Raw genomic sequence first — 25,881 nt, forward strand, 5'->3', positions numbered from 1 at the left:
AGCAGTACTGCAAAATTGAGAAAGTCAATCCCATTTAACTTATCAAGCACCTGGTTTAACAGATTACTTTAATTTTTTCTTGTTTGAAGTGCACAAGAAATACAAGAAAGGTAAAGTTTTCAGGTATAAGAGTGAATGGAGACAGAAACCAAAAACTTATGGAGCCCTCACCACTTTTTGGTTTTCAAGGAGTCCACGTCAATGTAAATGCAGCTGTGGCCTTTCCCTTCTAAGTATGGTGTAGCTCTGGATTAGTTATATCCGGAAAGGGAGGGGATATAGAAACTTGCCAATATTAATGGATGCTTCTAGAGAACTCACATTCTGAAACTGTGAACTACTGAATAACAATATTTGGGTTGGGTTTTTCTTTCAGAATACATGACGGTATTTTTCACATTTAGCGTGTTTCTTTTTAATGAAAAAAACCTCTTTTTAGTAAGACTTTAGGCTCTCCTGTTTCCAAACCAGCCCTGCCGCTGGACTGAAACCTAAGTCAAGAGGTAAAACCAACTGTCCATAAAAATTAACAAAATAGGATATCTAGCTTTATAATAATTTTACCTTTCAGTGTTTTTAGGTATGACCCAAAATTTCAGTTAGTCCAAAACAGAAAGGAATGGCTCTTATATCCTTCATAGAGAGAACAAATGCAGAAGCTTCTGCATTGCGAGTTACGTACTACATTTTACCTTTCATTTTAACTAGCAGTTAATCATTACTGCAATTTGGTCCATGCAAATTACTATGATATGGTTTAAATAAAGAGTTTTGTTAAAAAGAACTGTTTTCAGAAGACCATCTTACTTAAAACTGCCCAACTTAGTACCTCAAAAGGTACAGAACAATGCTACATTAGGAAAGGGTCTATGAAAGTTTTAATTATGTAATTCTGTTTACCAAGCTAGGTTTTCTATGGTTTCTATGCTCTTTGTTCCAGAGAGGTTTTTGTGGCTGAAAGTTCTTTGGATGTTATCATATGCACACTTAAAGCTATTCAAAACATTGCTGTGAAAGAATTAAAGCTAAATAAAGCCATGCAAAAGTAAAAAGTAACTAACAGCAGGCCAGTAATGGACAGTAGTAAAGAATGCTGCAGGTAGAATGGAAGTGGGCCTTACATGATAAAAATTATCTACAAATTTCTCTAGACATTTATCTTTACATAAAAAGAAAGCTGAGAAGCAGAAATGGATTTTAAGTAACAATTAATTCTGACAGAACCAACCTAGAGAAAGACTACCACAAAAAAAATCCAGAAACAGTGATTTAAAGGCGGGCATATTTACTGCTTTGCTTCATTCCAGAAAACTACGATGGAACAGAACTGTGCTGACTTTGGTACTGGTGCATACACAGTTTCCCTTCTTTTGGCTAAGAAGCACCAGCGGAATTGAAAGGTTTGACATTCTCCTATCAAGTTACAGCAACTCCTGCGATAATTTTAATGTTTCTAAGCATGCCTAAAAATCCTCTTCTCTTTTTCTAAATAATCACGTATTTTCTCAGCAACACCAGTGCAAGACAGAAGTAGTCTCAAACAGGTATTACTTCATGAGACTTAGAAGTTCCAACAGGTGTATACCTATTTTTCCCTAGTGCTCAACCTGAAATTCATGATCTAATGGTTTGATTAAATGTACAAGCTCTGAAGAAATCAATTACATTTTCTCTCAACACCTATAAAATATATTTATCCATAAAGCTGTATTAGTCACAGCTGTCAATAAAAGCATTAGGGATAGCCCATGCTTGGTAGCAATATTAACTTCAAGACTGATGTCTAAAGATAGATAAACTTTTATTTTTTTATTCTTTATTCTTTTATTTTCTTTTTTAAGGTCCCATTTAGCAAAAATTTTCACTGTTTAATTAAAACCAGGATTTTCAAATCTCTATGGGTCCCTATCTCTATATGTGATTTTAAAAACAAAGGAACATAAAATATGAATATTGCAAATTTAATAGTGAAAGTTATCATCAGCACTGCACTGTAGTTCTCTGATTGGTGTTTTATGTTTTCCAAGTTGCATATTAATTGTGCCAGTGAACATAATGGCAGTCTCAAGATTACTATGCAGAGAATTCACCCTTTGCAGAATGGACTTACACATCCAAAAGACCATGCAAGTATTTTCAGTGAAAATCAACATTCGGTTCTCTGAGCAAAGAGACCTTCACAGTAAATTGACTACACAGAGCAGTCAGCCAGAAACTTTGCAAGAAAGTACAGACAGAAAAGTATGAACCAATTCTATCAACGTCCTTTGTAATGGAAAATACAGAATATACTCTAAAGCATTATTATTATTTTATATATATATGTCTGAAATCTGAATGAGAGGAAAGATCAATATCTTGTATAGCAGAAGCAGGATAAATCACTTACTAATTTCCAAAGGATTACAAATGTAAAGATGCTTCCATTCCTGTGCATCAAGCAAGGAAAAAAGTCACTTCCTGTTATCTGTAATAAACTAGGCAAACAATTGCACCCACTGTTGTGCTTACAACACATGAGTTATACTGACTGTAATTCCATTATGGTTTGTTCCTTTCACTTGTTTCATAAGGTAAGTAAAACTACAAACAACCGAATCAAGCCTTTTCTCCAGCACCATCAGCAGGCAGAGAAGGCTCACTAGTCTCTATACACAAGCTCTCAAAACAGAGAGGATAAAGCCCATCTCTGTTTAGTTGACCTTCATTTATATTTTGATTTAAATTAATGAAAGAGAACTAATAGATCTATGATTACAGTACTGACTGAAGCAAAAATTAGTCCTTCATAATGCTATAGATTCAGAAATTTCCCTCTGTCTTCAGGGACAAAGGGTTATGAACCCATGAAGGTCTAAGAGAAGCTCATGGCCAGATTTCACAGTTGCAGAGATTACAAGCCGATGTACATGACCAGTATCACAAATCTCTTCAACGACCAGTATCACAAATCTCTGCACAACCCTATACATAAGCAGAGTATGTGAAGACTGCTCTGACATCCACTTGCAACAGCCTTTAAGATGACGTCTGTTCTAGTTATATAGAGGTAGTTTGGATCCTCCTAACTCAAACACACCCACTTCCAGTAAAAACTACAGTCATCAGATACTCATATTTCATCAAGTGTCACTGAGTTTTCCCCTCTGGGTAGGACACAAAAAAAGCAAAGCTTCTTTCTGCTCCTTTTCTGCCCTTACCCAGTAAAAAAATTTCATGTAAGATGGAGCAAGGAAGTAACCTGAATAAAACAAATAAATAGTCATTATAGTAACAAGAACTTTAGTTGAACATAATAATCTATTTCAAAAGAAGTTGTTATCCATCATAAATTGATATGCAAATCTGATAGGCAAATACATTTTAAAAAGACAATAAAAGATCTTGTTGAAATATTTTGAAATAGACATGCCAGCTAATTAACATGATTAATAAATTGCAGTAATAGTGAGAATTTTTCAGTTCAATATGGCACTTCATGTTCAAATTCACTTGCTAGTTCTACTACTGTAAAACAAGAAACTGAGTTTGTCTCCAATAAAATTAAAAGCCTTTTGTAGATAATGACATAATAATGTTTTAATAGTAATGTTTAAAACTGCTTCTTCAATCCCACAACAACTTTAAACTAGGATCCAGAAGACTCACTTCTTTCTGATCTTAGAAATACTCACAATGCAGAAAGGAAGGAGGGAGAAAGTGTCTATATATTTTAAGAAGCTTCAGACCAAAGCAGTAAGTCTACACTTACTCTCACCTTCTCAAAAAGTAATCCCTCACAAGCTCAGCAAGAAAAATGCAGAGTAACCAATTTACTAACACTAGACAGACATACTGAAACAAACTAAAAGTTAAATTTTCTTACATTGTAGATACAAGACATATGTTAATTTCCTGAAGGCTGTTGAACTCTCTTACTATTCTGATCCTATCTTCTGATTTTGTATTTCCATCAAGTCTTCGGTAATCTAGCCCAGATGCCATGCAGTACTGTTCTAGCACATCTAGCAACTGAGTGGAAAAATGAAGAAAAAAGGGGGAAAAAAAAGTTAAGTACGTAATAGTATCTTTTTAATTAAACATGATCACAGGGACCATGTTTTTCATATACATTTTTAGTACACCACCATTGCTAATTATGGTAAATATTTGCCATTTTGGTATCAACATTCATGATTCTCTTTAGCCATGATTCTACAGCACTCAAGGTGTTTAATACTGGTGTGCTGTGGTCTGACTCCAGCATCCCACCCTGGCTGCCTGTTTCATCGCAACCTGTCACTCAATCCAACCCAGTCAGCAAGCAGTCCATTTAAGCAGCTTCCTCCCATCTTAGCAATCTCCAATTACTTGAAACAACTATTTTCAGAAAGCTCTAGGGAAAACAGAAGAGTGTTACACTTGTTCTGCCATCACCATTTTTATCATAAAGTAACATAGGGTTTCAACATACTTGTGCAGTATGGCACACTGTTCTCATAATTACTCTGAACAATAAAAACAATAAGGAAACATGGTTGACAAGATGTCAATTTTCAGATTCACACTTCAGAACTTACTGCTGCAGTCAATTGATAAAAATAACATGGAGCTCACCTTTGTGGAAAAGGAGAAAAGAAGAACTTTATCCTTATTTTTTTGGAAGTGATTTAAAAGCTGCTGAAGGACCTGTAATTGAAGCACAGCAGAAAAATGAAGACATTTTTATGTAAAATCTAAATTTTTATCGTGTTATCTTGCACACACTTAACTCATGTTTTGAACCTCCAAACAGGCTACACTGAAGCTTATTTGCACAGCCAAGCAGAGCCGTAACGAAAATCATTACTAACAGAATAAATGGCCCAAAGGTAATGGAGATGCTGGAACTTTGCATTTTCAATGATGTACATGGAAATCCTACTGTGAAAAGGTTATCCGACCACTAACAGGTAGATTCAGAAGCTACTTGTGTCAGTGTATAGACTGCAATAAAACATTACTTATGTCACATTTTAGCTCAGATTCTGAGTTTTTTCATTTTAAAAAAGCAGATATTTATCCTGAAAACTCCAAGGTCTGTTTAAACTTCCTGTCCTACATCTGAGTTCAGAGCTTGTTGGAACTTGTCTTCTTAAAATAATCAGCGAGATGTATGCCTCTCCCCTCTCCCACTCTCATCTGTTGCTCTGTTTACAGTAGGATCCAGCTTCCCAGACTCTGCACAGACCTTGAAATGCCAATAATCCGCCCACACACAACGTTCTTCTGGTGGGGAAGCAAATAACCCAGAGCCTTGTGTATAATAGTGATACTGTTATTGTCAAAAGAACCATGTCCACATCTGGCAATGGCAGCTCCAGAGCACTGTGCTGAAGTCATACACAATGGGAAAAGAGGAATTTTCTGTACCATGACCGTAGCTTTTTCCCACTGGGCAATAAATATTTTTGAAATTGTATTTATTCACTGATAAATAGATAAACTGTTAATCAATAATTATTTAACTACAAGCCTAATAAGTCTTTGACAATCAAATAATGATGAATGGTTGTACGAGTGTTACAATTTTGGACAATATCTAGAACATAAAATGGTAATTATATGTCACTTATGAGCTCCTTAGTAAATGTTAGCCAGCTTGTTACAAGTGAAAACAAGGTACAAATGACAGATTTTTTTGGCCTCATTTCATTGTACATGAACATATAAACTAGGATTTATTTTACTGGGGAAAAATGCACAACAGGCCACTTAGCAGGAGGTATACTACTCACATTTGCATTTTATTTAGCCACATTAAGAAAAGAAACAGAAGTGACATTCTTTTAAACTAGAAGGAATTGGCTTCTGTGTTATTGCTGTTATTATTAAAGTACAGGTCAAATAGTGAATTTCCTATAGGAGAATACAAAAATAAATCCACCCAATTCACTTAAATGAAATGGATCAATTTCTTCTCCATGGAGAATTTAGGTATTCTGGAGTAAGAAACAACTCTAACAGGGAAAAGCAATGAATGTTTCTGCACCAAAGGGAAGCAAATTCTACATTTGCACACCAGAATATTATCCTGTATGTTTTTAGCCCAAAACAGAAACGCTTGATCATACTCAAGCAGAAGTCACATGTTCTAAGAGTCCACATGGATTTAAGCATACGTCTCCCCGTTGCTACCCATTGTGAGTCAGCTATATGTGATGAAATTTTACCTCTTGCTTTTGAGAACTTTTTTCTATAGAGATGTTCAAGCTAGCCTGCAATATGTTTTAAGGCTTCAAAGCCAGCCCTGCCTGGGTCAGGGTTATGTTTAATGACAGAGGTTACCATTTCTTGCAAAGTGCTCCAAGAGACTTCCATTTTCCTACTGAATGATGATATCCCAAGCAAAACTAATTAAATCAATACAAGAGTTATTCCTAAGAGATTTGTATAAAGAACAGTATTCTGAAACCCCACAAATGGCTCTCTGTGGAAATGTATGCAGTTAAAAAAAAAAAAAATCTTAAAAAAAAATATTTCAATGGCCCAGATATTTAAGAACCCTTTACACCTAAAAAGCTTATAGAGTCTCTCTGAGACACAATTTTAACAAAACTGTAGAAATAATCAAACAAGGTAGTTTGAATGGGAATTACTGCAGGATTCTAAAGCTATCCTCAGTTATTTTATTTTCCAAGCAGTCCCCAATACTTCCATGTGGACAATCTGAAATCGTTGTGTTTCAAAAGCAATGAACAACTTGTCTTTAAACTTTGTAGGTGTCCACTATTTTACAACATCATGACATAAAAACAGCTGTTTCCAAACAAAACATGACATTCCTTTCACTCAGTTCTCATATTTAACTATGTCTATTTAAACATTTAAGCATGAAATTTACCTTGTAATAAAACATGTCAACAAAGCTTGCAAACTGTATGTTCTGCAGTACATGGGAAAAGGAGGGGATAATTTCACAAAAAAAAGCCGCAGCTTTTAATTGCTGTGTATTACCCATCTCCCACTGTAACACAGATATATAAGCGTCCTCGTTATACTGTATTAGGTACACCATCAATGATTGTACATGTTGTATATTTGGATTGTAGGACTGTTTTTTCCAGGCTCTTGTAATCCAAAATTCAGAGCAAAAAGCCTGGGGTGGTATGTTAATGCTACAGCTCGCAAAACACAAGAGATGACTCACAAAAGCAGCAGGTAGGACACAAATACTCTTTAACCCTTGCATACGAGCAAATCTAGTTTTACTGGTGGAAGTAATTCATATTCCATAACAGAATATTTCCCTGTGTGTTTTTTCTCTGGGTGGTTGGAGAAGACATAGGCTAAGCAGATGGAACCTTTTCAACTCTGCAAAACAGTAACAGCTGCTTAACCAATAAACATTTAAAAAAATCACAGCCTTTCCCCCTTCCTGAATAATTTTTTTTAAAAATGCTGTAAACTATTCCTTTGCAACTATGTTTATCTACAAAAGAATAATCATCTGTACCAAAATTTCTATGTAGTCTGTAGTGAATTTTAAGTTAAAAGATAAAGTAATACTTATCCAGTCTACACTACCAGATGAAAGTTACAAAAGAATGTCACTTAGTTTCTAGAATTTATGAAATGAATGATTAATTTATTCATTTAGGAAATGCAAACTACTACAGTGCAACAAGGTTATTAAAAACATTTTACTATAATTAGTCTCAGTTATTTCCAAATAAACACGTTAAAATTTTATAAAGCCACTTCCTACCCCTAGTACCAGTTGACTCCTCTGTGATTACATTCTTATGGTATGACAACTTTCTAAATTAGATACTTCCTGAATGATTTTGCTTTCACAATATAAAATGCACAATCATCACAAATAGCTTCCATTCTATAATTTAGGCAAAAAAAAACCAACAAAAAAACAAGTCACCACATCAAAAAGGTATGACCGGTTGAACTGGTTTTTGGCATCATCAAATTAAAATTAATAGACCCAAAACCCAGCTTATTTTCAATGATAGCTATATAACCATTATCCTCCTTTCAGGCACAAAGATCACTGAATCATATAATAGTTTCAGTTAAAGATCATTTAGTTTCAAACCATGCCACCATGGGCAGAGATGCCACCTACTAGATTCAAAGTCCCATTCTAACTGGCCTTGAACACTTCATGGACAGGGCATCCATAGCTTCTAAAGACAACCTGCTCCAGTGCCTGACTACCCTCACAGTTAAGAATTTCTTCCTATTATCCAACCTAAACTTACTCTGTTTCATTTTGAAGCCATTATTTCTTTCCCTATCTTTGTAAAATGTCCCTCTCCAGATTACTTTAGACTTCCTTCATCAGTGAAAGGCAGGAAAAAGATTATCCAAAAGCCTTCTCTTCTCCAGACTCAGCAACCTCAATTTCCTCAGCCTTTCCTCATAGAAGAGGTGTTCCACCCATCTAATAATCTTTATGGGCCCTTTGGACTTGTTCCAGCATGTCCATGTACTTTTTGTGCTGAGAAAGCTGGATACAGTACACTGCATGAATGGAGCAGAAGAGGAAAATCGCCTCTCTTGCCCTGGTGGCCACATGTTCTTTGCTGTTTTCCAGGACACCTGTGGCTTTCTTGGATGTACAGAACAACCCTCTGGCCTCATCTACACCACTTCAGGTACCACTCCCTCACAGCTACTGCACAAAATTAACTCAGGACCACATCTTACCACAACCTCATTTCAGGTAGTTGTACAGAGCAGGCAGGAGGCTCAGGGGAGACCTTTTCTCCAGGCTAAACAAATCCCAGCTGTCTCAGCTGCTCCTCATAAACCTGACACTCCAGACCCTGCACCAGCTCCTTCGCCCTTCTCTGAACATGCCCCAGGCAGCACCTCAGTGTCCTTCTCGCCCAGAGGGACCCAGAAATGGATACAGCGCTCAAGGTGCAGCCTCCAAGCAAATACCAAGCACAGGGGAAGAATCACCTCCCTGATCCTGCTGCACACAAAATTTCTGATACAAGCCAAGATGCCACTGGCCTTCCTGGCCATCTGGGCAAACTGCTGGCTCACGTCCAGCCACTGTTGACCAGCACCTCCACGTCCTTTCTCACCTGGCAGCTTTCCAGCCACTCCGCCCCAGCCTGTAGTGCAGCAGGGGATTGCCGTGGCCAAATGCAGGACCTGGCATTGGGTCTTGCTGAACCTCATACCATTGGTTTCAGCCCACTGATTCCTCTGCAGAGCCTTCTTAACCTCCAGCAGATCAACAATCCCACCCATTTTAAGATTACAAATCTACTGAGAGCGCACTTGATCCCCTCATCCAGATCATCAGCAAAGATGCTGAACACGACTGGCCTCAAAACTGAACCCTGGGAGACACCACTGGTGCCTGGATGTCAACTGGATGTGCCACCATCCATCACCACTCTCTGGGCTCAGCTATCTGGCAAAGGTGTACAAGTCCAAGCCACAGGCTGCCAACTTTTCCAGAAGAACATAATATGAAAAAAAATATAATAAAATAATAACAAAAATGACAAATAGCAATGTGAATAATGTCATGGTGAAATAATTAGTAACAGAATTGCTTCATAAGCAGTTCTTCAATTTCTGAAGATGATGGATTTGGTTTTTAAAGCTATGTGTTTAACAGATAAATTCACATTCTCAAAATAATCAAGTGTAAACAATAAATTTAATATGCAGGCATTTCACACACATGTATTAACAGTAAAGAAAGATGTTGCTTACATAGTAACAAATCAGTAAAGTGGTAACAGCCATTCCTGCTACAGCAACATAGTCCTCCCACTACCACCAGTCCCATGAGGAACACGTTAATATCCAGGCTTACGGAAAGCCAGAATTCTGCATAGCTCCTATCCCTCCCAACTCAGCTCCAGAGTACCACTAAAACTAGTAGGGTTTTCTTTTTAATTAGTTATATTAGACATACTTTTCATCTACATTAAATAACATCATCCTCAGATACACTATATGCCATCATGTCATCTTTTGTTCCTCTCTGAAACCAGAGAAAGACAGTTTCTGACATGAGGAGTTTTGCAAATTCATACTAGACACATTTATTTTGGTCATCTTCAGCACAACTACTATTATTTTCATTTACTGTCCAAAGGGCTCAAGAAAGGGTTCAAATACATTTTCACCAGTTCCACGCTATTCATGATTGTGTAGGACCCACTCACATTTACCCTAAGACATTCTTTACAGTCTGGAGGGTCCCAGCCTACTTGGCCTCTTCTGACACCATTACTAACCATACTTGTGGCCCCTCTCTGAACTGTCCTCTGAACCTGTTCAAATCTAACATCTGCTTTTTAAGAGGAGAAACTGGAGCTACACACAAAATTGAAGCTGTGCACAAACCATTAAGACCATAATGATTTTGTTTTGCTTCCTTTTCTTTGACAGATATTTCCGACTGTCACCAGAATTCATGGTTTTGTGAAACAATAGTTCTGTTGATTGTAAGAGTCGTTTCCATGCCCACCATCAAACATGTGAAGCTAAAATCTCAGAAAATTTTAGCTTCACAGATTACTCTTATCCAGTCTTTGCCCAGATAAATACTGATCCATGACAGGAGATTCCTGCTGTTGTATGATGAACAGTAAACAGAATAATTGAAACCCCCAAAACTATTAGGTGTATATCTTCTTATAACAATATAATACAGGCAAAATCTATTACTATTAATACAATTTATATTTTTTCTAAGGAAAGGGTTTACCTTCATTTTTCCACTATATTTTGGATCTGAAATAGTTTCAAAGGCTGCATCTTTGCTTAACTGCACAAAATCTGGAAAACTGGAAAATACTTGGCTGCAAACTCGTTTGATGTGCACTTCCTGGAAGAATAGCAGAAAGATTGAACAGGTGTTAAAAACCAGAACTATATTAAGCAATGCAAGGAGTTAAATAGGTTGAAATATGACCTGCCAAAGTATCTCAAGAGTTATGCGGTTTTTTATTTAGTTCACTACAAAACTGCTGGATAAAACATATCCTGTGTGTTTTGCTTTGTTTCATTTAAAAACAAAAGATTTCTTAGTCTGAAATCATGGATCATATTCAGAATTTCTTCTCCTGGCCAGAACTGACAGTTTCAAAAAATTCTGCTGCCTTGAGGTTTTCATTACCCAAGGGTTGTGCACCAACATTTCTCTTGACTTTCTCAGGTAACAAGCCAGTATGGGAATTGCATATTGTTCCACAACAAAAACTGTACAGGAAATGGACTTAAGGCGTTCAAAAGCCAGATAAAGCTCCATTGCTAAATTTAGCTCTGAACTTAATCACAACCTCACACTTTAAGTCCACTTTTCCAGAAAGAAAGAAAAGACCACATCTCTCACCTAAGGATAACACACATAAGCACCTTCAATACTCAGGGTAAGAAACACTACAAAGTATTAGTTTCTTTCATAGATGTTGGTAAAATTAGCAATTATGCATGATGCAGAAGACTCTAAGTCACAAAATACTTGTATTCCTTGATTTCAGAGCTTATTTAAATATCAGATATTATAACAATAAAAACTAAAAATGCAGTACACAAAAAAGCCCACAGAAAACATCTGGGAACATGCTGTGTGTAATGTGCTAGACACGAAAAGTAACATTTATGAGAAAGCAAAACTGCTTTAATGGAACTTGCAAAATTAGCTAGGACATTCTGGTTTCTGTTCCTTGATAGATTCTAAGAAAAAGTTGTAACATCCCTAAATCCCTTTCCTCATTCCTGGATCTTAAGGCTCACAAACAAGCATTTCTGAAACTGACGTTTGTAGGTCTTCTTGCGTGCCACAGTAACAAAATAAGGTGATCCTGATCTTACATTGAGCAATTTCTTCTAAAACCTGTTTCTCATTATTTAAACAAACTCTTAACATAAAGTACCAGAGGAAAAAAAAAACCATTCTAATTATCCATTATTTTTTTTATTTGCACCAAGACATTCCTCTCATAGGCACTCTTCATATATGTAACAAAAATGGCACTATTAGAAATCATTAAAAATTACTCTCCCTCCTAATATCTTTGATGTTTTATAACTCTTACTTTAAGGTAAGAATCAACTAAATGAACATACTGCTTTATATAACATCTTTACAAGGTATGCATTCTGTATGACTGAATGGAATAGGAATTTTAAAAAATACCTTAATTGCAGTTAGTTAAGACTTATAAGGAGGCCAGCAGCAATTTTCATTCAAGAGTTTTCATCCCATTCATTTTACAAAAGTATATTTTTTAGATACTTTTGAAACTAACCTGCACCTTGCTAGTGTTGTCTGTCTGCAGCAGTGCGGCGTGATTTGCAACCTTCTGTAGGATCATTAGGTAACTGAAGCGCAATGACTTAATCGTTTCACCATGTGCATTTGCCTACAAAAAAAAGCTCAGTTTATGCAAACAAATACTACTGAAAATTAGTAATAATGTCAAGCAAGCACTATTCTTACCAAGTTTAACTTGTACCAGGTTTAACAATTTTTAGTACTATAACTAATCCCCGAGAGATGAATACTGTATTTCTACAAAAACGAATCAAGTTTTGTTTTTCCTTCAGCTTTGTCACCCTTCTACAGACATCCCATGGAGATAAACAAGAATTCTTCAGTAAACAAGAAATGGTAACTTTATAGCTAATTAAATCAAGCAAGAGCAGTTTGAATGACTTCTTACCTTTCAACTGCTTACTTTACTTTTCTCTCCAGCAAGCGCCTATAAAGCTTTACAAACATCTCAAATAGCATAATTCAAGCTTCAAGACATTATACAGTGCAACAGCAACTGTGCAACAGCATCAGCTATCTTCCTAGTTATGGCTGGCTAGCTTGATCAATATTTGTTTTCCTTTGCCTTCTCAAATTACTAAATTTCCCAGTTAACTTTGGAATAAAACAGTCCATAAGAGCACTCAACTATCAGCAGGCCTGCCTACTGCCCTTTTGTGAATAAAGTTCACTAGCATTTCTGTTTTTCTACAGAACATCACTAGAAACGAAAGCCTGCAAAGAGGGCTACTGTCCATGGAATACTAAACAAAACTGATAAGGGGACTGCTTATAAAGAAAGATGCAGGAAACTGAAGAAGCTACATCATTTGGAAAAAAACTCAAAACACTACATAAGAATCAGAGCAGGCTAGAGAGATAAAAGGGAGAAACGGGCGTGTGACCTATGCTTCTAAATGTTTAAAAGATGTGCTTAATCTGAGCCTACTGAGTGAGGTAAGCAAAATAAATACAAAGCCAGACTGATTAAGGTTTAAAGAGGTCCAGAGAAGACTGAAGAAATCTGCAAAGCTTGTGCTCTGCAGTGCTGTTATAGTTCTCCCCTCATGAAGCAAGGCAAAGTCAATGTTAGAACACAAGAACTACCCAGGCAACCTGCTGAGTTCAGCGCGCCTCCCATTCCCAGCTCCTGCACAAACCCCCTGACACACCTGGGAGCAGCATGCCTGACATATACTGAACATCTCAATGCAATACCCTTGCCAGAATCAACTAAATCACAGGTGCACTTATTAATACAAAAGATCCAGAATTTACTGCATACGGAACAATCACCTGCTCAGGGCATGCAAAGCAGCTTTGCAGTAACCCTAAGTATGTAACTCTATAATGCTTGTGATGCAGCTCCCCATGTTTCCAGCTGGGATTTCCCAAAAAGATGAGCTACAACTAGACAAACATTTCAGTCAGCTCTTCATCAGCAGAGAGTCACTTGAGAAATTCAGAAGACTATGCTGTAAAATCCAAACAGTGCCAAGTTCTTACTTTGTAACAGCAGTTCTTCCTCTTCTGGCCACTATTGCAGCTACAGGGCTCTCCTGCTCTTAACACCAAGGTAACATCATCTGTCTCTAGCACAGCCTGGTACACAGCTTTCTGGAATTCAGTTAGGGAACAAAAGACCATCTGCCAAAGAGAAAACACAAGAAACACTATCATGTGCAGCATACAATGAAAGGCAAAAAAACCACTGCATCAAAAAACACAAATCACAGATCACTGAAAGTAAAGTAGAAATAAATACTATACTTGCTCAAATAGGTACAGGAAATTATTCTACCACCAAATGAAAAAAAAAAAGTGAATCTTGACACCAAAAGAGCATGAAACTGTAGCAAAAATGTATGCATACGTATTTTATTCCACCCCAAAATTCTACAAAGAATATCAGTGTCATTCTACAAGAACCTGCTATCATTTTGCTCAAAACCTTTAAACATGGTTTTTGTGAAGGAATAGGAGGAGGAAGAAAAGTGAGAGAAGGAAATGCATAATGTTAATTACAGATTTCTCTCTGTTTTGCAAGGTGCTTAATTTGCCCTTTCTTTCCCCTTTTTAGGCATTAGCAGTTGTATGGCACTACCACAGGCGGGACAAACAGAATAAACAATGAGAAGGCAAGGAACTACACAGTGCTATGGCGAAAACTCTGATCCCTCTTCTGAAAGACCATGGGTGGCATCTCCATGACATCTTTAGTCTTAAGCAGCAGGAGACAGAAATCCCAAGATCATTCCTTAACCTACACTATCAACATAGCAGCAGCACCATGCTGAGCTATAATAATACAGCAGTAACTTGAACATGTACTCACATTAACAAGATAATGCAAAGAATAAAACCTGCTAGATTCAGAAAGGAGACTGACTGATGTTTGTGTTAAACTTTCCTTCAGAAGACTGTCCAGATGACATTATTATAAACTAAGGATGAAGAAAAAACACCAAATTTTGAAAATAAAACCAGATGCAAACTTACATATTTGTCAACTCAGATGAAAAGATTTAGCAGAAGTCTTAGCTATATCAATAAAGTATTATCACTTCATGTAATATTTACAATTGCATCAGATGAACAGGATTACAAATCTATCACAGAATCCGTTTGTCTGAGATTTTTATTTCAAGATTGAAAAACAAGGGAGTAAAAAGCATACTGTTCCACACACAAAGTGTCAAGATGCAAATTCACAAGTTCTGCATAGAATTTCAAGACATTTACATACATTGATTTGGGCTTGCAGAGGTAAGGACACAAACATACATAAAACAGATGTGTAAATCACTAATCAGAAGACTAGTTGAGCACTTTCATGCTTGATTAACTCCATTTCAATGTGCAATCATAGTAATTATGTGAACAAAGCACACTACTTCAAGTGCACTTTTTCCAAGGGTATGGATTCTTAAGTTAGAAAGATGAAGAAAGAACCATAAACTACAGCCATGATGTAAGAGAGAAAATGCAACAAGAAAACAAAAAAGAAGAGATACATTTATTAGCATTGTATTTGAAACATGAAGGCACTCTTACCCTATCTTCCTTTTTTGGCAACTGATCACTGATAAGCGCTTTGGTACGTCTCAGAAACCAGCCAGACATTATCCTTGCCAGCTTCACCATGGCCTTACGACCTGTTGCTAGCTCCCTTTTAGTTGCAGTGTGCCTCTGGCCATGCTCCACTGGATCAGAAAATTTCTTCTTGAAATGTACTCTGCTACCTAAAAGTCCTGGTACAGCCCTATTAAAAAACAAAAGGGGATGGGGTATCGATTCACTGATTTAAAGCATACCATAATTATTTTTTTTCTGACAGCAAGATATCTTAAAGTAGCAGTCACTAGAGAAACTACAAAAAATTTTAAGTACAAATAGACACATGCACTATTTTAAGACATGCCATCTTCCCTTTGTTTTCTGTGATCCTCAAATGCTAAGACATACCCCTCAGGAAAACGGTTCCAATATCATGAGGAAAAAAGTTTAGCAGAACAACAGAAATCACAATTATACAGAAGCTCTAAACTACAAGGCTGCAAGAGTTGAGGAGCCTAAACTGGAAGCTAAGCAGTCATGTTTTCAATTTTTACTGGTTTTATGAAATCAGAATATGCAGATATTACAATTAACAAAATAAAATCTTGAGAAACCAAATAGTAGAAAGAATTTAGTAATTGTTGGCAGCATTACACATTGGAACAATTTACTAACAGCATCAGCATAGTTTCAATGAACCAAATGGAACACTAAGCTTAAAATATTCTTCCTACTAATTCTGCTCTGTATGTCTTTATACTTAAAGTATGTTTGCTTTGTTCTTCCTCTACAAAGCATTCCCAGGAGATTTAGATTTGTATCTATGGTCAGTTGCACCTCTCCTTGACCATTAAAGTTTTTCTGGACAAGACCTACTTTTCAAATATGCGCACTTGTGTATTTTGGAAAAAAAAAAGCAAAATATTACTACTTTCATCCTCCAAGCAGGTCAGAATGACCTGCACATACTGGAGCAAAGGCACTGTGTTGGTCAAGGTTGTGTAATGATTCCCTATCTGCTAGGTGAAGGACAGAAGGAAAAAGAGTGTCCCTCAGGGAAAAAAAAAAAAAAAAAAAAAAAAAAAATTTTAATTACTTCTCAAATTCCCCAAAGAAGCCATCTGGGATGAAGTCCAAATCTATTAAGTAACTGTAAAATACCAGGAGCTTACCGCCCCAGTAAGTCATATTCTTCAAACAAAGCAGGTGTTTTGAGGTTGAGGGTTGTGTTTTGTTGTTGTTTTTTAATAACACAGATGGGTCCATATCATCCAGTCCTGCCCTAACCCCACTGCACAGTCAATACACAGAGGTGTTTAAACATAAAAGAAAGTATTCTATTTACCAGTCCATAACACACCAAAGTTCCTTCATATTGTTTTGAAGAATGGTTCCAGTAAGACCTATGCGAACACTGCATTTTAATGACTTCATGGTTTGAGTTATTTGAGCCTTTGGGTTCTTGATTCTATGTGCTTCATCCACTATCACAGCAGACCACTCTATACTGCAGATCAAAAAAAGATTCCATTAATTGACATTATTTGTCCCATCATCCCACATACATACAAAAAGTGAAGCCACACAAATAGCTGTGATAATATTATAACACATTATTATTTTTTGATTTCCCTGTTTTTATATTATACCAGTCTATTTCCTTATATTGTTTGTTTCATAAATTCAATTAACATAGTTGAACATAATGGCTAAACTACATTGTCAAATAAATGAGCTACTGTTACCTTCATCAAATGCTTTCTGTGAACAAAGCAGCTTTCAATCCAGCATATCTCATTAAAATTAACTCCACTTATAATTAAGATTTACAAAAAATAAGTCTCTAAAGGTGAACTACTGAAATACACTTAATATAGGTACACTTCATTTTGCCAACAAAAATTATCCAAAGCAAATACCAATGAACTGAAAACATTTCAATCTGCATGGCTTTCTACAATAACGTATCACTCAAGAATATATATACAATATCAATATAGCAGAGAAATTTAAATATTTTGGGATTGTGATAAGAAGGAACATAGCTATAAGCAGTGACCAAAAGATATTTTGCAGCCAGTTCAAGAATAAAACTTAGGGGTAGAATGACCTGTACACTGAGATAATAATAAATAAAGTCTTCAAGTCCCTAGGAAGAGATTTACTAACTTTATGAGTTCACTTTATATATATGAATATTTCAGAACACAACCACATCCAGACTGATGGCAAAAAGCTGAAACAAACATGTTTAGAGATGTTTAGTAGAAAGCGTGTCTCCTGAGCAAGCTGCATTTAGTTCACTAATGAAGGGTGATCTTGTGGCATTTTTGCTAATCACTAAATACATTCATTCATATTCAAGTTCCTACATTCCCAAAACACACTAAAAATTGGAGTTTCTGAAAAGTCTAACAGATGTTCATATCCTAGCTCCTTCCACTTAAATCTCTCATACTGATTCACATGCATAACTGAGCATATGTATTCTTATTCCTGACAAGTAATTATTTAAGAGCATCTTTTTAGGCTGCAAATATATTGTACAGAAAAAAGTCCTTGGAAAGAACAATGCAAATTAGACAGCTAAAATTCAGTGTGTACAAAAACATAATAAAATCATTACCTGTTAAATTCATCCAAATACAGGCGAAGTATCTCATATGTTGTAAGAGCAACTTCACATTTCCCTTGCTTGATGCGATTCATGTCATCATCTTTTTTACTGCCATGTAAGACAGAGACTTTAAAGTATCCCCATGTGTCTAACTCATCCTTCCAGTTGTACAGCACTGAAAGAGGGGCCACTATGAGGAAAGTCTGAAAACAAATATATATTATAGTATCACTTGAAAAACTAAAACACAGCAACTTCTCAGTAACGGAAGTCAAGATCTTGAATATTTTACTGCTCTGAGCAGTCAGACTGTTTAATTCTGCCATTTCAAATATGTATAGAACATATCTAAAGTTAATATAAATCCAAAAGTAATCAGTTTACCCTGAGTATGTGTATAATACAGCAGAAAAATGCTGTCATAGTAAAATTAAATACTACAAAGCACTACTTACTAAAATTATACTCTTAAATGCAGTAAGATGTGAAACACTATCATTTTGCATTGCCATAGCATCTGTATACCATAAAAGGTTTTACAAATGTAGAAAATAAAAGGATGAAGAAGTTAAGCAGCTTCCTCAAATCTGTAAGTCTAGTCATTATGTGACTTGAAAACAGATAGTCCTGAAAAGAGTTTAAAAAATTAGGGCAGCTCATACAATTCACTTAGTATCACAGGATAATAAAATCAAACAGGTAAGAAGTAACCTTGGGACATTTTCAGTCCAACTTAGTAGTCAAAGCAGTGGCAACACTGACATCAAACCCAGGCTTAGCCAACTGAGGTCCTCTTTCAACATTAAATGTCCTCAAGGTGACATTCTTCTCTCTTAGTCAGAGTCAGAACCATTCCTGTTTCTTTGCACATAAAGTGCTATCCCTTTACCCCTTCTTCTCAGCCTGTTACTTCCTGAGGGGCATGAATCCATTATTCACAGAGCTGCAGTCATATGACCCATTATGCCAGTCAAATTCTCTTAACTACTGCAGCAAAATAAAAACAACAATTGAAAACAGAAATTACATGGTTTCTGTAATGGGTAAAATTAAAATACTCTTCAGATTTATCTTATTCACACCAAAGTTTTACATATATCTTTTATTTGCTGTCAGTGTATTTGATTACCTAGATTATCAGCCAGACTTACTTCCAACATTAAGACAGCCAGGACATCTCAAGACTATTAGCAATACACTTTCCAAACATACGGATTTATCTTAATTAAATACCCTGTTATTATAGATATATATACTTTTTTACTTTAAAAATATCATTGCACAACACTAATTTTCTACTCACTGACATGGGCATTTCAATGTACTCTAGCCCCAAATCTAACCCAGACAATTCCAAATGTTTTCCATTAGTGCAGATGAACAGTAGTAACAAATTAGACAATAACAACTAGAGAGAGAGGGCACTATGGCAGTCATGAAAACTGAAGGCGTCCCAAACACTACTAGGAAAGGCATGAAATCCTACTTCAGCAGCTGAATTTTAAAAATTAATGTACATAAATTCCTGGAACAAACAAATAAACAAATCCAAGTATTGCCTTTTATCAAAATCCTTAAGCTAGTATCACTAAAAGTTGTACCTTCTTGGGGTTACAATCTGAGCCCTTTTTCATTGTCCTCAGTAAAAACTCCGGCATATTATTTTCAATATCCTCACGTGTTCCCTTCTTGTGCAACACTGCAGCCAAAAATGAAATTACCTTGAGAAAGAAAACAATGCTCAGTGACTACGTACAATTGAATGAATTCCACAAAAAATAAACATTTAAGACAATATCCTGGACAGGTCTCTGGAAGATGGTTTCGTTTGGTAGGGGGGTAGATTTTTTTCTGGGGGGTGCAGGCATGAGGTGTTTATTGGCTTTAAATAAATCTGTTTTTAAAATGGGACCCCTCCCTCCTTTGGATTCCTAAGAACTCCTTCAACTAATGATAAGAACAATTAATTGCTCTATCTCACTCTTTTATTCTTGAAGTGGAAATGTCACAAAAATACACTAAAGACAGAGTATGAATGATCCAGGAAAAAACAGATGAGGCTTGTCTTGCACCTCTCCTCCTTTTCAGGGTACTTGAATTTCAGATGAGAAAACACAAGGAACAGATATCCTCTAACTATCCTCTCAATGTTATTTCTGCAAAAGGAAGAAGAGGCTTATCCTACAGGTTTGTTTTTTACTAATACACCTTTTCCTCTATGTTCCATTCCTTCAAATTCCTGTTGCTGACATCAAAACCATATTTCTTCTTTTGTGCTAGATTCTCCCATCTGCCTCAAACCAGTCAAGGTGATTATGAGAACACATTTATTACAATACACCATAGAAAGGACAAACATCCCGGCACAGGTTATTCCAAACTGCTCCTATCATAATCCAAAACAGGAAGAAGGCAGAGAACGATCTGGCCAGAACATGCAAATTCAAAATTCACTTGGGATAAATGGTATCCATGGACTTCTATCCAGAAGCAGCAGCAAGGACCAGATGCATCATCAGAGAGGTGCCCTTCTTTTGAAAACTCAACAGGCTCCTTTTATTCAGAACAGCCAGCTCCAGCCGCTTCCTTTGTGCAGCTGCTACACAGCTGCTCACAGCAGGACAGAGGTAAAGCTACCAACTGTTGATGTCCCAAAAAAATAACTTTCTCCCTCTACTGATGTGGATAAAAAGCTAGTCAGGAGAGCAGAGTGCAGAAAAAATACCCCCCTGAAAAGAATAGTTGGAAGGACAGAAGAAAGAAGAAATCCATCATACGTATGGCCACAGAATGAAAGAAAGGTATGTAGAATAAAAGTAACCCAAAACATTTTTATACATACTGTCTCATAAACTGAGGTTGAGATGAACTGCCAGTTTGCACATGTTTAACTAATGACTTTGAGAATTAAATCAAATTCAACTGAACAATAAATCTCTATGTCTTTTCCACATTCTCCATTCTTGGAAGAATTTGCATCACAAATTTCTAGGAGCAGCAAAGGCAATGAAACAGCAACTCATTATAAAAAATCTTTGACTCTTCTAGATCAAGCAAGAAGCAATCTAAATGCCTTGACAGCAAATTAGTTTACTGTAATCACACTAAGAAACAACATTATTCTATTTGCCTACACCTAAGCTTCAGCTTGATATGAATGAACCATATGGTCGGGACATTTAAAGCAAAAATCAGCTCAGAAATATAAAGAATATTAAAATTCAAAGGATTTCCAGAATAGTTTTTATTTCATGAATCATCCTATAATTCAGAAACAGTAAGCTTTAGCCAACTGACAATCATAAGGCAATTTTCCTAAGACTGTATCAGTTATTCAATGAAGTTTAGATTTATTTTTTCATGTGTATTAACCTTTTCTAAACAAGTGAATTCTACCATTTTACTTCATATTTACTGAACTGCCTTTACCATGCTGAACTTAAATACAGATTCTGTGTTTAACAGAAGATCACAGAATCATAAAATGGTAAGGGTTGGAAGGAACCAACCTTTAAGATCACCTAGTTCCAATCCCTGCCATGGACAAGGATGCCATTCACTAGACCAGACTGCTCAAGCCCCCAGCCAACCTCGCCTTGAGCACAAAGGCTACTGAAGTAGCATGGAATACCAAAGCACTATTTCCAGAGATGGAAGTGAAAGTGTCAGTTCTTTTGCATTCCCAGAACAGTGAACTATTTGTTTTCAGGAAAAAAGGAAAAGGGTATTTTAAAAGCAAGAGTCAGATAAAGCAAGAGTCAGATAAGAGTCTCAAGTTCTTTTACTGTATTCCAATGCAAACTACTTTCATGATGAGCAGGTAGCAATGCTCAAAGTAAATTCAACACACTAACATTTTAACTATCATAATTACTCATGCTTATACTAAAAGGAGTCCCATCCCAGTTTTATGGCCTGTTAAGGAGTGACTCTTAAATCAGCAATGGGCTCCTGGATCTGAGCACTGTCCTGGACATCATGTACTGCCTCATCCACCCCTGTAACAACAGAGGGAGGTTTAAACTTCACAAATACAATGCTTTTTAAAAAAGATTTACAGATCCCAGAAAATACTATATTCTCCCACTGTAACAAGCAAAAATAATACCTGTATTGTTTTTCCAAGGCCCATATCATCTCCAAGAATACACCCTCTTTTATTAGCATAGTGTCTATACAGAAACTGGGCTCCTTCCCTTTGATAATCACGCAGGTATCTGTTAATTGTATATGGGATAAAATCACCATTGTCAGATAATTTAAAAGCAACTCCAGGAGATGGAAGATTTTGGTCAGGAAAATATGGCTTTTCCAGATCACCCTCATCAAATATTGAGCTCTTCCAGGGTCCTCTACTGTCTTTGATTTTACAAAGTTTTCTTATTAGTATTTTCCTTTCTTCAGAATCCAAGAATGATACAACAGCAAATGATTTTCCATTCTTGTCCTTTTCAAGAGAAGTTATTGTTCCTTCGTGAAGTTTTCCATTTTCAAAACAAGGTGCAAAGCATTTCTCCCCAATATGCCAATGGTCTGCAAAAAAAACCAAACACACATAGTGATAAACTGGCCTGATGTACAAAGTATTTAACTTCTTCACTATTAAAACAATATATATAAATTTAGTTGACAAAATGCACACAACTTCATACAAACACTTTATTGAAGGTAGCACTAGAATCAAAATAGCAGTTACTATTTACAGCTAGACTATAAAATTATAGTTTCCTCTAACGCCACTATTTTAGAAATAACAGAAGGTGTACAGGAAAACAAAGCAAAATCCAGATTCCGATACATTAAGTTAACACAGTGGCTTCACGCAGGCAAACACAGCAGTATGTATCAAAGTGGAAAGACCTCACATCACACTGACAATTAAAAATAATACAAAATACCTCTACCGAAAAAAACCAAGGTCTTCACTCTTCACAGTAAAAAGACCTTGCAAGTAATGGCTGCGCACAAAGTTTTCCAAATCTGAACTGAGAGAAAAAGAGGCATTCTTTCAAGTTTGCAGAAACAATTTTTAGTCTGCCCCTGCTCAGTCATCCCAAAACAAAGGGATACATGATTCATTTCAGAACATGTTCATGGTTTCTTATCTATTTGCTGGAATAGTTTTAATACTTACAAGAAAGTTATTATCAATTACCATGAGGCACACCTTTTTTACAGGAAGGAGCGAGCCATGAAGAATCTTGCACCAGAGCAAGTATTCATCATTCTATGACCAGCGGTGGTATATATTCCTGGACACATCAACCCAGACACTTTTCAGAGGTAAGGAAAAAAGTTGTGAAGGCAAGAAATTCCACCTTCACCCATTTTAATGACTCTGAGTAAAAACTGCAAGAAAACTGATTTTCCTCACCAAGTTCTGAGCACCTGGAAGCATACACTTACAGGACTAATGTCCACAATGCATTAGTTAAACCAATGATAACCATATTCATTTACTAAAATGATTTAATTATATAGAGAAAACAAAAGCATGGATGTAGCCAAGCCCACTATTCCACAGCCAGCACTGGCCCTAAGCTGACATGCAGGTAACAATAAAAACAGTACACAACACCCTTAATTCCAAATTTCTTTGGCCTCTTAAGTATTCTTTTAGTTACAGGGGTTTCATGGGCCACAGGTGATTTGTCTGTTTAGCAAATTCCAGTAGACTGCTCTCTTTCAAGTAGCTCCATTCCCCTTTCAACACATGCAGATTCATAGAATTTGGAGACTTCTGACTAAAAATATTGTGGGTCTCCCTCTGGATACATGTCACACTTTTGCCTGATATGAACTTCAATCCAAAGACTTAAACTGGTAGCCTACCAGTTCTTACACTAACAAGGTCATAAACCACAGTCTTCCCATTCAATTCACCATTTTGCAGATCTCTTTAATAATGGCCCCATTATCCTTATTTGGAGTTCAGCCCCATACCTCGTGACCTTCTACATAAGCTGCTCCAAGACCCTCAGACCTTCTCAAAGACTTGAAGCTCAAATGTAACTTTCTGAGGCAAAGGATTAAGCACAGGCTGTATATTCAACACAACATACAAAACTAATCCTTAAAGTTCATGGCATTTGTACACATCTCTCATCTCAATGCAAAAAGATGAGTACATTAACTTCTTCCAGTAGCATCTAATTCTTTCTGCAATTTCTTGAGAACAGGAACTAAAAACGAAAAACTGAAACCAGCTATGTACAGCACACTGTTATATATGCAAATCAAAATTAAAATAGCAGAGCACTTCTGTAATTCCTTTTTTTTTTTACAGTAGTGAAGGGACATGCAACACGTTCAGAAACTCTCAAAGTTAAAACCGTTATTTAAGATTACAGAGTTTTTTATTTTAGCGAAGCTTTTACCTGAGTTTAAGGAGTTGCATATGGATCATCATAACTAGAGTTCAGGTGCAAAGTGAATAAATTGCACTGGGCAATAGTAGCAGTGTTACTGAACTCCAAACTTAGTGAGAAGTAGGGAACAGAATGAGAAAAAGGCTGAAACAAAAAATGGTATAAAGGACACCATTGCTACTAAAGGCCAGAAAATAATGCTGTTAAAGCCAATGCATGAACTGCTTAGTTTAACTAGCCTGATTCACCAACCTCTTGGCTTTTGAATTAGAACCGTAATTCACGTGGACCAGTCTTTAAAAACAAAGAAAATTATCTCACATGGCTTCCTAGCATGGGTATAGTACAGTTGCCACGAATGATGAAAGCTGGATTTAAGATGCTTACCTGTACTTACACTTTTTACTACAGGTGGGAAAAATGTGCCACTGTCAACATTAACTGTACTAAATCATAGTGATAATGGCATCCTGTCACACACTCGTTCCTTTCAACCACTACTCCTCTAGGAAATTATGTCGAATGTTTTCTAACTAGTGAGAGTTGACCACTTAACTTAGAGTGTAAGGTTTCGTTTTCCTTCGGTTTTTTTTTTTTTTTTGTTTTGTTTTGTTTTTTTTTTTTACACTCTTAATAAGTGACTGTAAAAACAGAATCCGAGGAATACGGAATAACGCTTACCTGGCACACCATCATCACACATTTTAACCTCTGGCCGTGCAAAGCCCGACGGGGCCCGCGGGCGGAGGCACCGGGGGCGGACGGGCACCGCCGCGCTGGGGACCCGGAGCCAACCCTCCACCGGGCGGGTCACGGCGGTGCGGGCGCGGCCGAAGCCGCCGGGGTGCCTCAGGGAAAGGCCCGGGAACTGTTCCCGCACCGCGGCCGAAGCCCCCGGGGTACCTCAGGGAAAGGCCCGGGGGCTGTCCCCGCTCCCGCACCGCGACCGGACCCCGGAGCGCCGCGGCCGCAGAGAGCCGACCCCGGCCCCGCCTGCCGCGGGCAGCGGCCGCGCGGGAAATATCGCGAGAAGTGCGTTGCCATGGTGCTCCGTGCTCGCCGGCGTCGGCTGCCCGCGGGAAATATCGCGAGATGTCCTGGCCGAGCGGGCGGGGCCGGCGCGGCGGCGGCGCTCGCTGTGGCGCCGGGACCCGATGTGGCACCTGAGCCCGAGGTGGCACCTGAGCCCGATGTGGCACCCGAGCCCGATGTGGCACCTGAGCCCGAGGTGACACCTGAGCCCGATGTGGCACCCGAGCCCGATGTGGCACCTGAGCCCGAGGTGACACCTGAGCCCGATGTGGCACCCGAGCCCGATGTGGCACCTGGCCCAATGTGACACCTGAGCCCGATGTGACACCTGAGCCCGATGTGGCACTGGGCCCGATGTGGCACCTGGCCCGATGTGACACCTGAGCCCGATGTGACACCTGAGCCCGATGTGGCACTGGGCCCGATGTGGCTCCTGGGCCCGATGTGGCACTGGGCCCGATGTGTCACCTGAGCCCGATGTGGCACCCGAGCCCGATGTGACACCTGAGCCCGATGTGTTACCCGAGCCCGATGTGGCTCCT

General features: G+C 37.6%; 1 protein-coding gene across 2 annotated transcripts in view; it reads right to left on the minus strand.

Moving 5' to 3' along the window:
• Positions 1 to 25,366, minus strand: part of ERCC6L2 (ERCC excision repair 6 like 2) — a 48,940-nt gene extending 23,574 nt beyond the window's left edge. Inside the window, exons 1-11 of one of the 2 annotated variants that reach the window (XR_012052781.1) lie at positions 24,989 to 25,366; positions 22,048 to 22,472; positions 19,541 to 19,660; positions 17,949 to 18,142; positions 16,668 to 16,829; positions 15,320 to 15,527; positions 13,772 to 13,912; positions 12,261 to 12,374; positions 10,715 to 10,834; positions 4,597 to 4,668; positions 3,866 to 4,011 (exon numbers count right to left, since the gene is read on the minus strand). Coding sequence is in view for 1 of the 2 variants with exons in the window: in XM_030257875.4 (XP_030113735.4) it covers positions 3,866 to 4,011; positions 4,597 to 4,668; positions 10,715 to 10,834; positions 12,261 to 12,374; positions 13,772 to 13,912; positions 15,320 to 15,527; positions 16,668 to 16,829; positions 17,949 to 18,142; positions 19,541 to 19,660; positions 22,048 to 22,472; positions 24,989 to 25,010 (1,724 nt within the window). In the remaining variant the exon portion in view is untranslated. The remainder of the gene's footprint in view (positions 1 to 3,865; positions 4,012 to 4,596; positions 4,669 to 10,714; positions 10,835 to 12,260; positions 12,375 to 13,771; positions 13,913 to 15,319; positions 15,528 to 16,667; positions 16,830 to 17,948; positions 18,143 to 19,540; positions 19,661 to 22,047; positions 22,473 to 24,988) is intronic. The other variant, XM_030257875.4, reaches the window with a different exon arrangement.
• Between the last annotated feature and the right edge of the window lie 515 nt (positions 25,367 to 25,881).

This window comes from Taeniopygia guttata, chromosome Z, assembly GCF_048771995.1.
Source record: "Taeniopygia guttata chromosome Z, bTaeGut7.mat, whole genome shotgun sequence".
NCBI classification, from domain to species: domain Eukaryota; kingdom Metazoa; phylum Chordata; class Aves; order Passeriformes; family Estrildidae; genus Taeniopygia; species Taeniopygia guttata.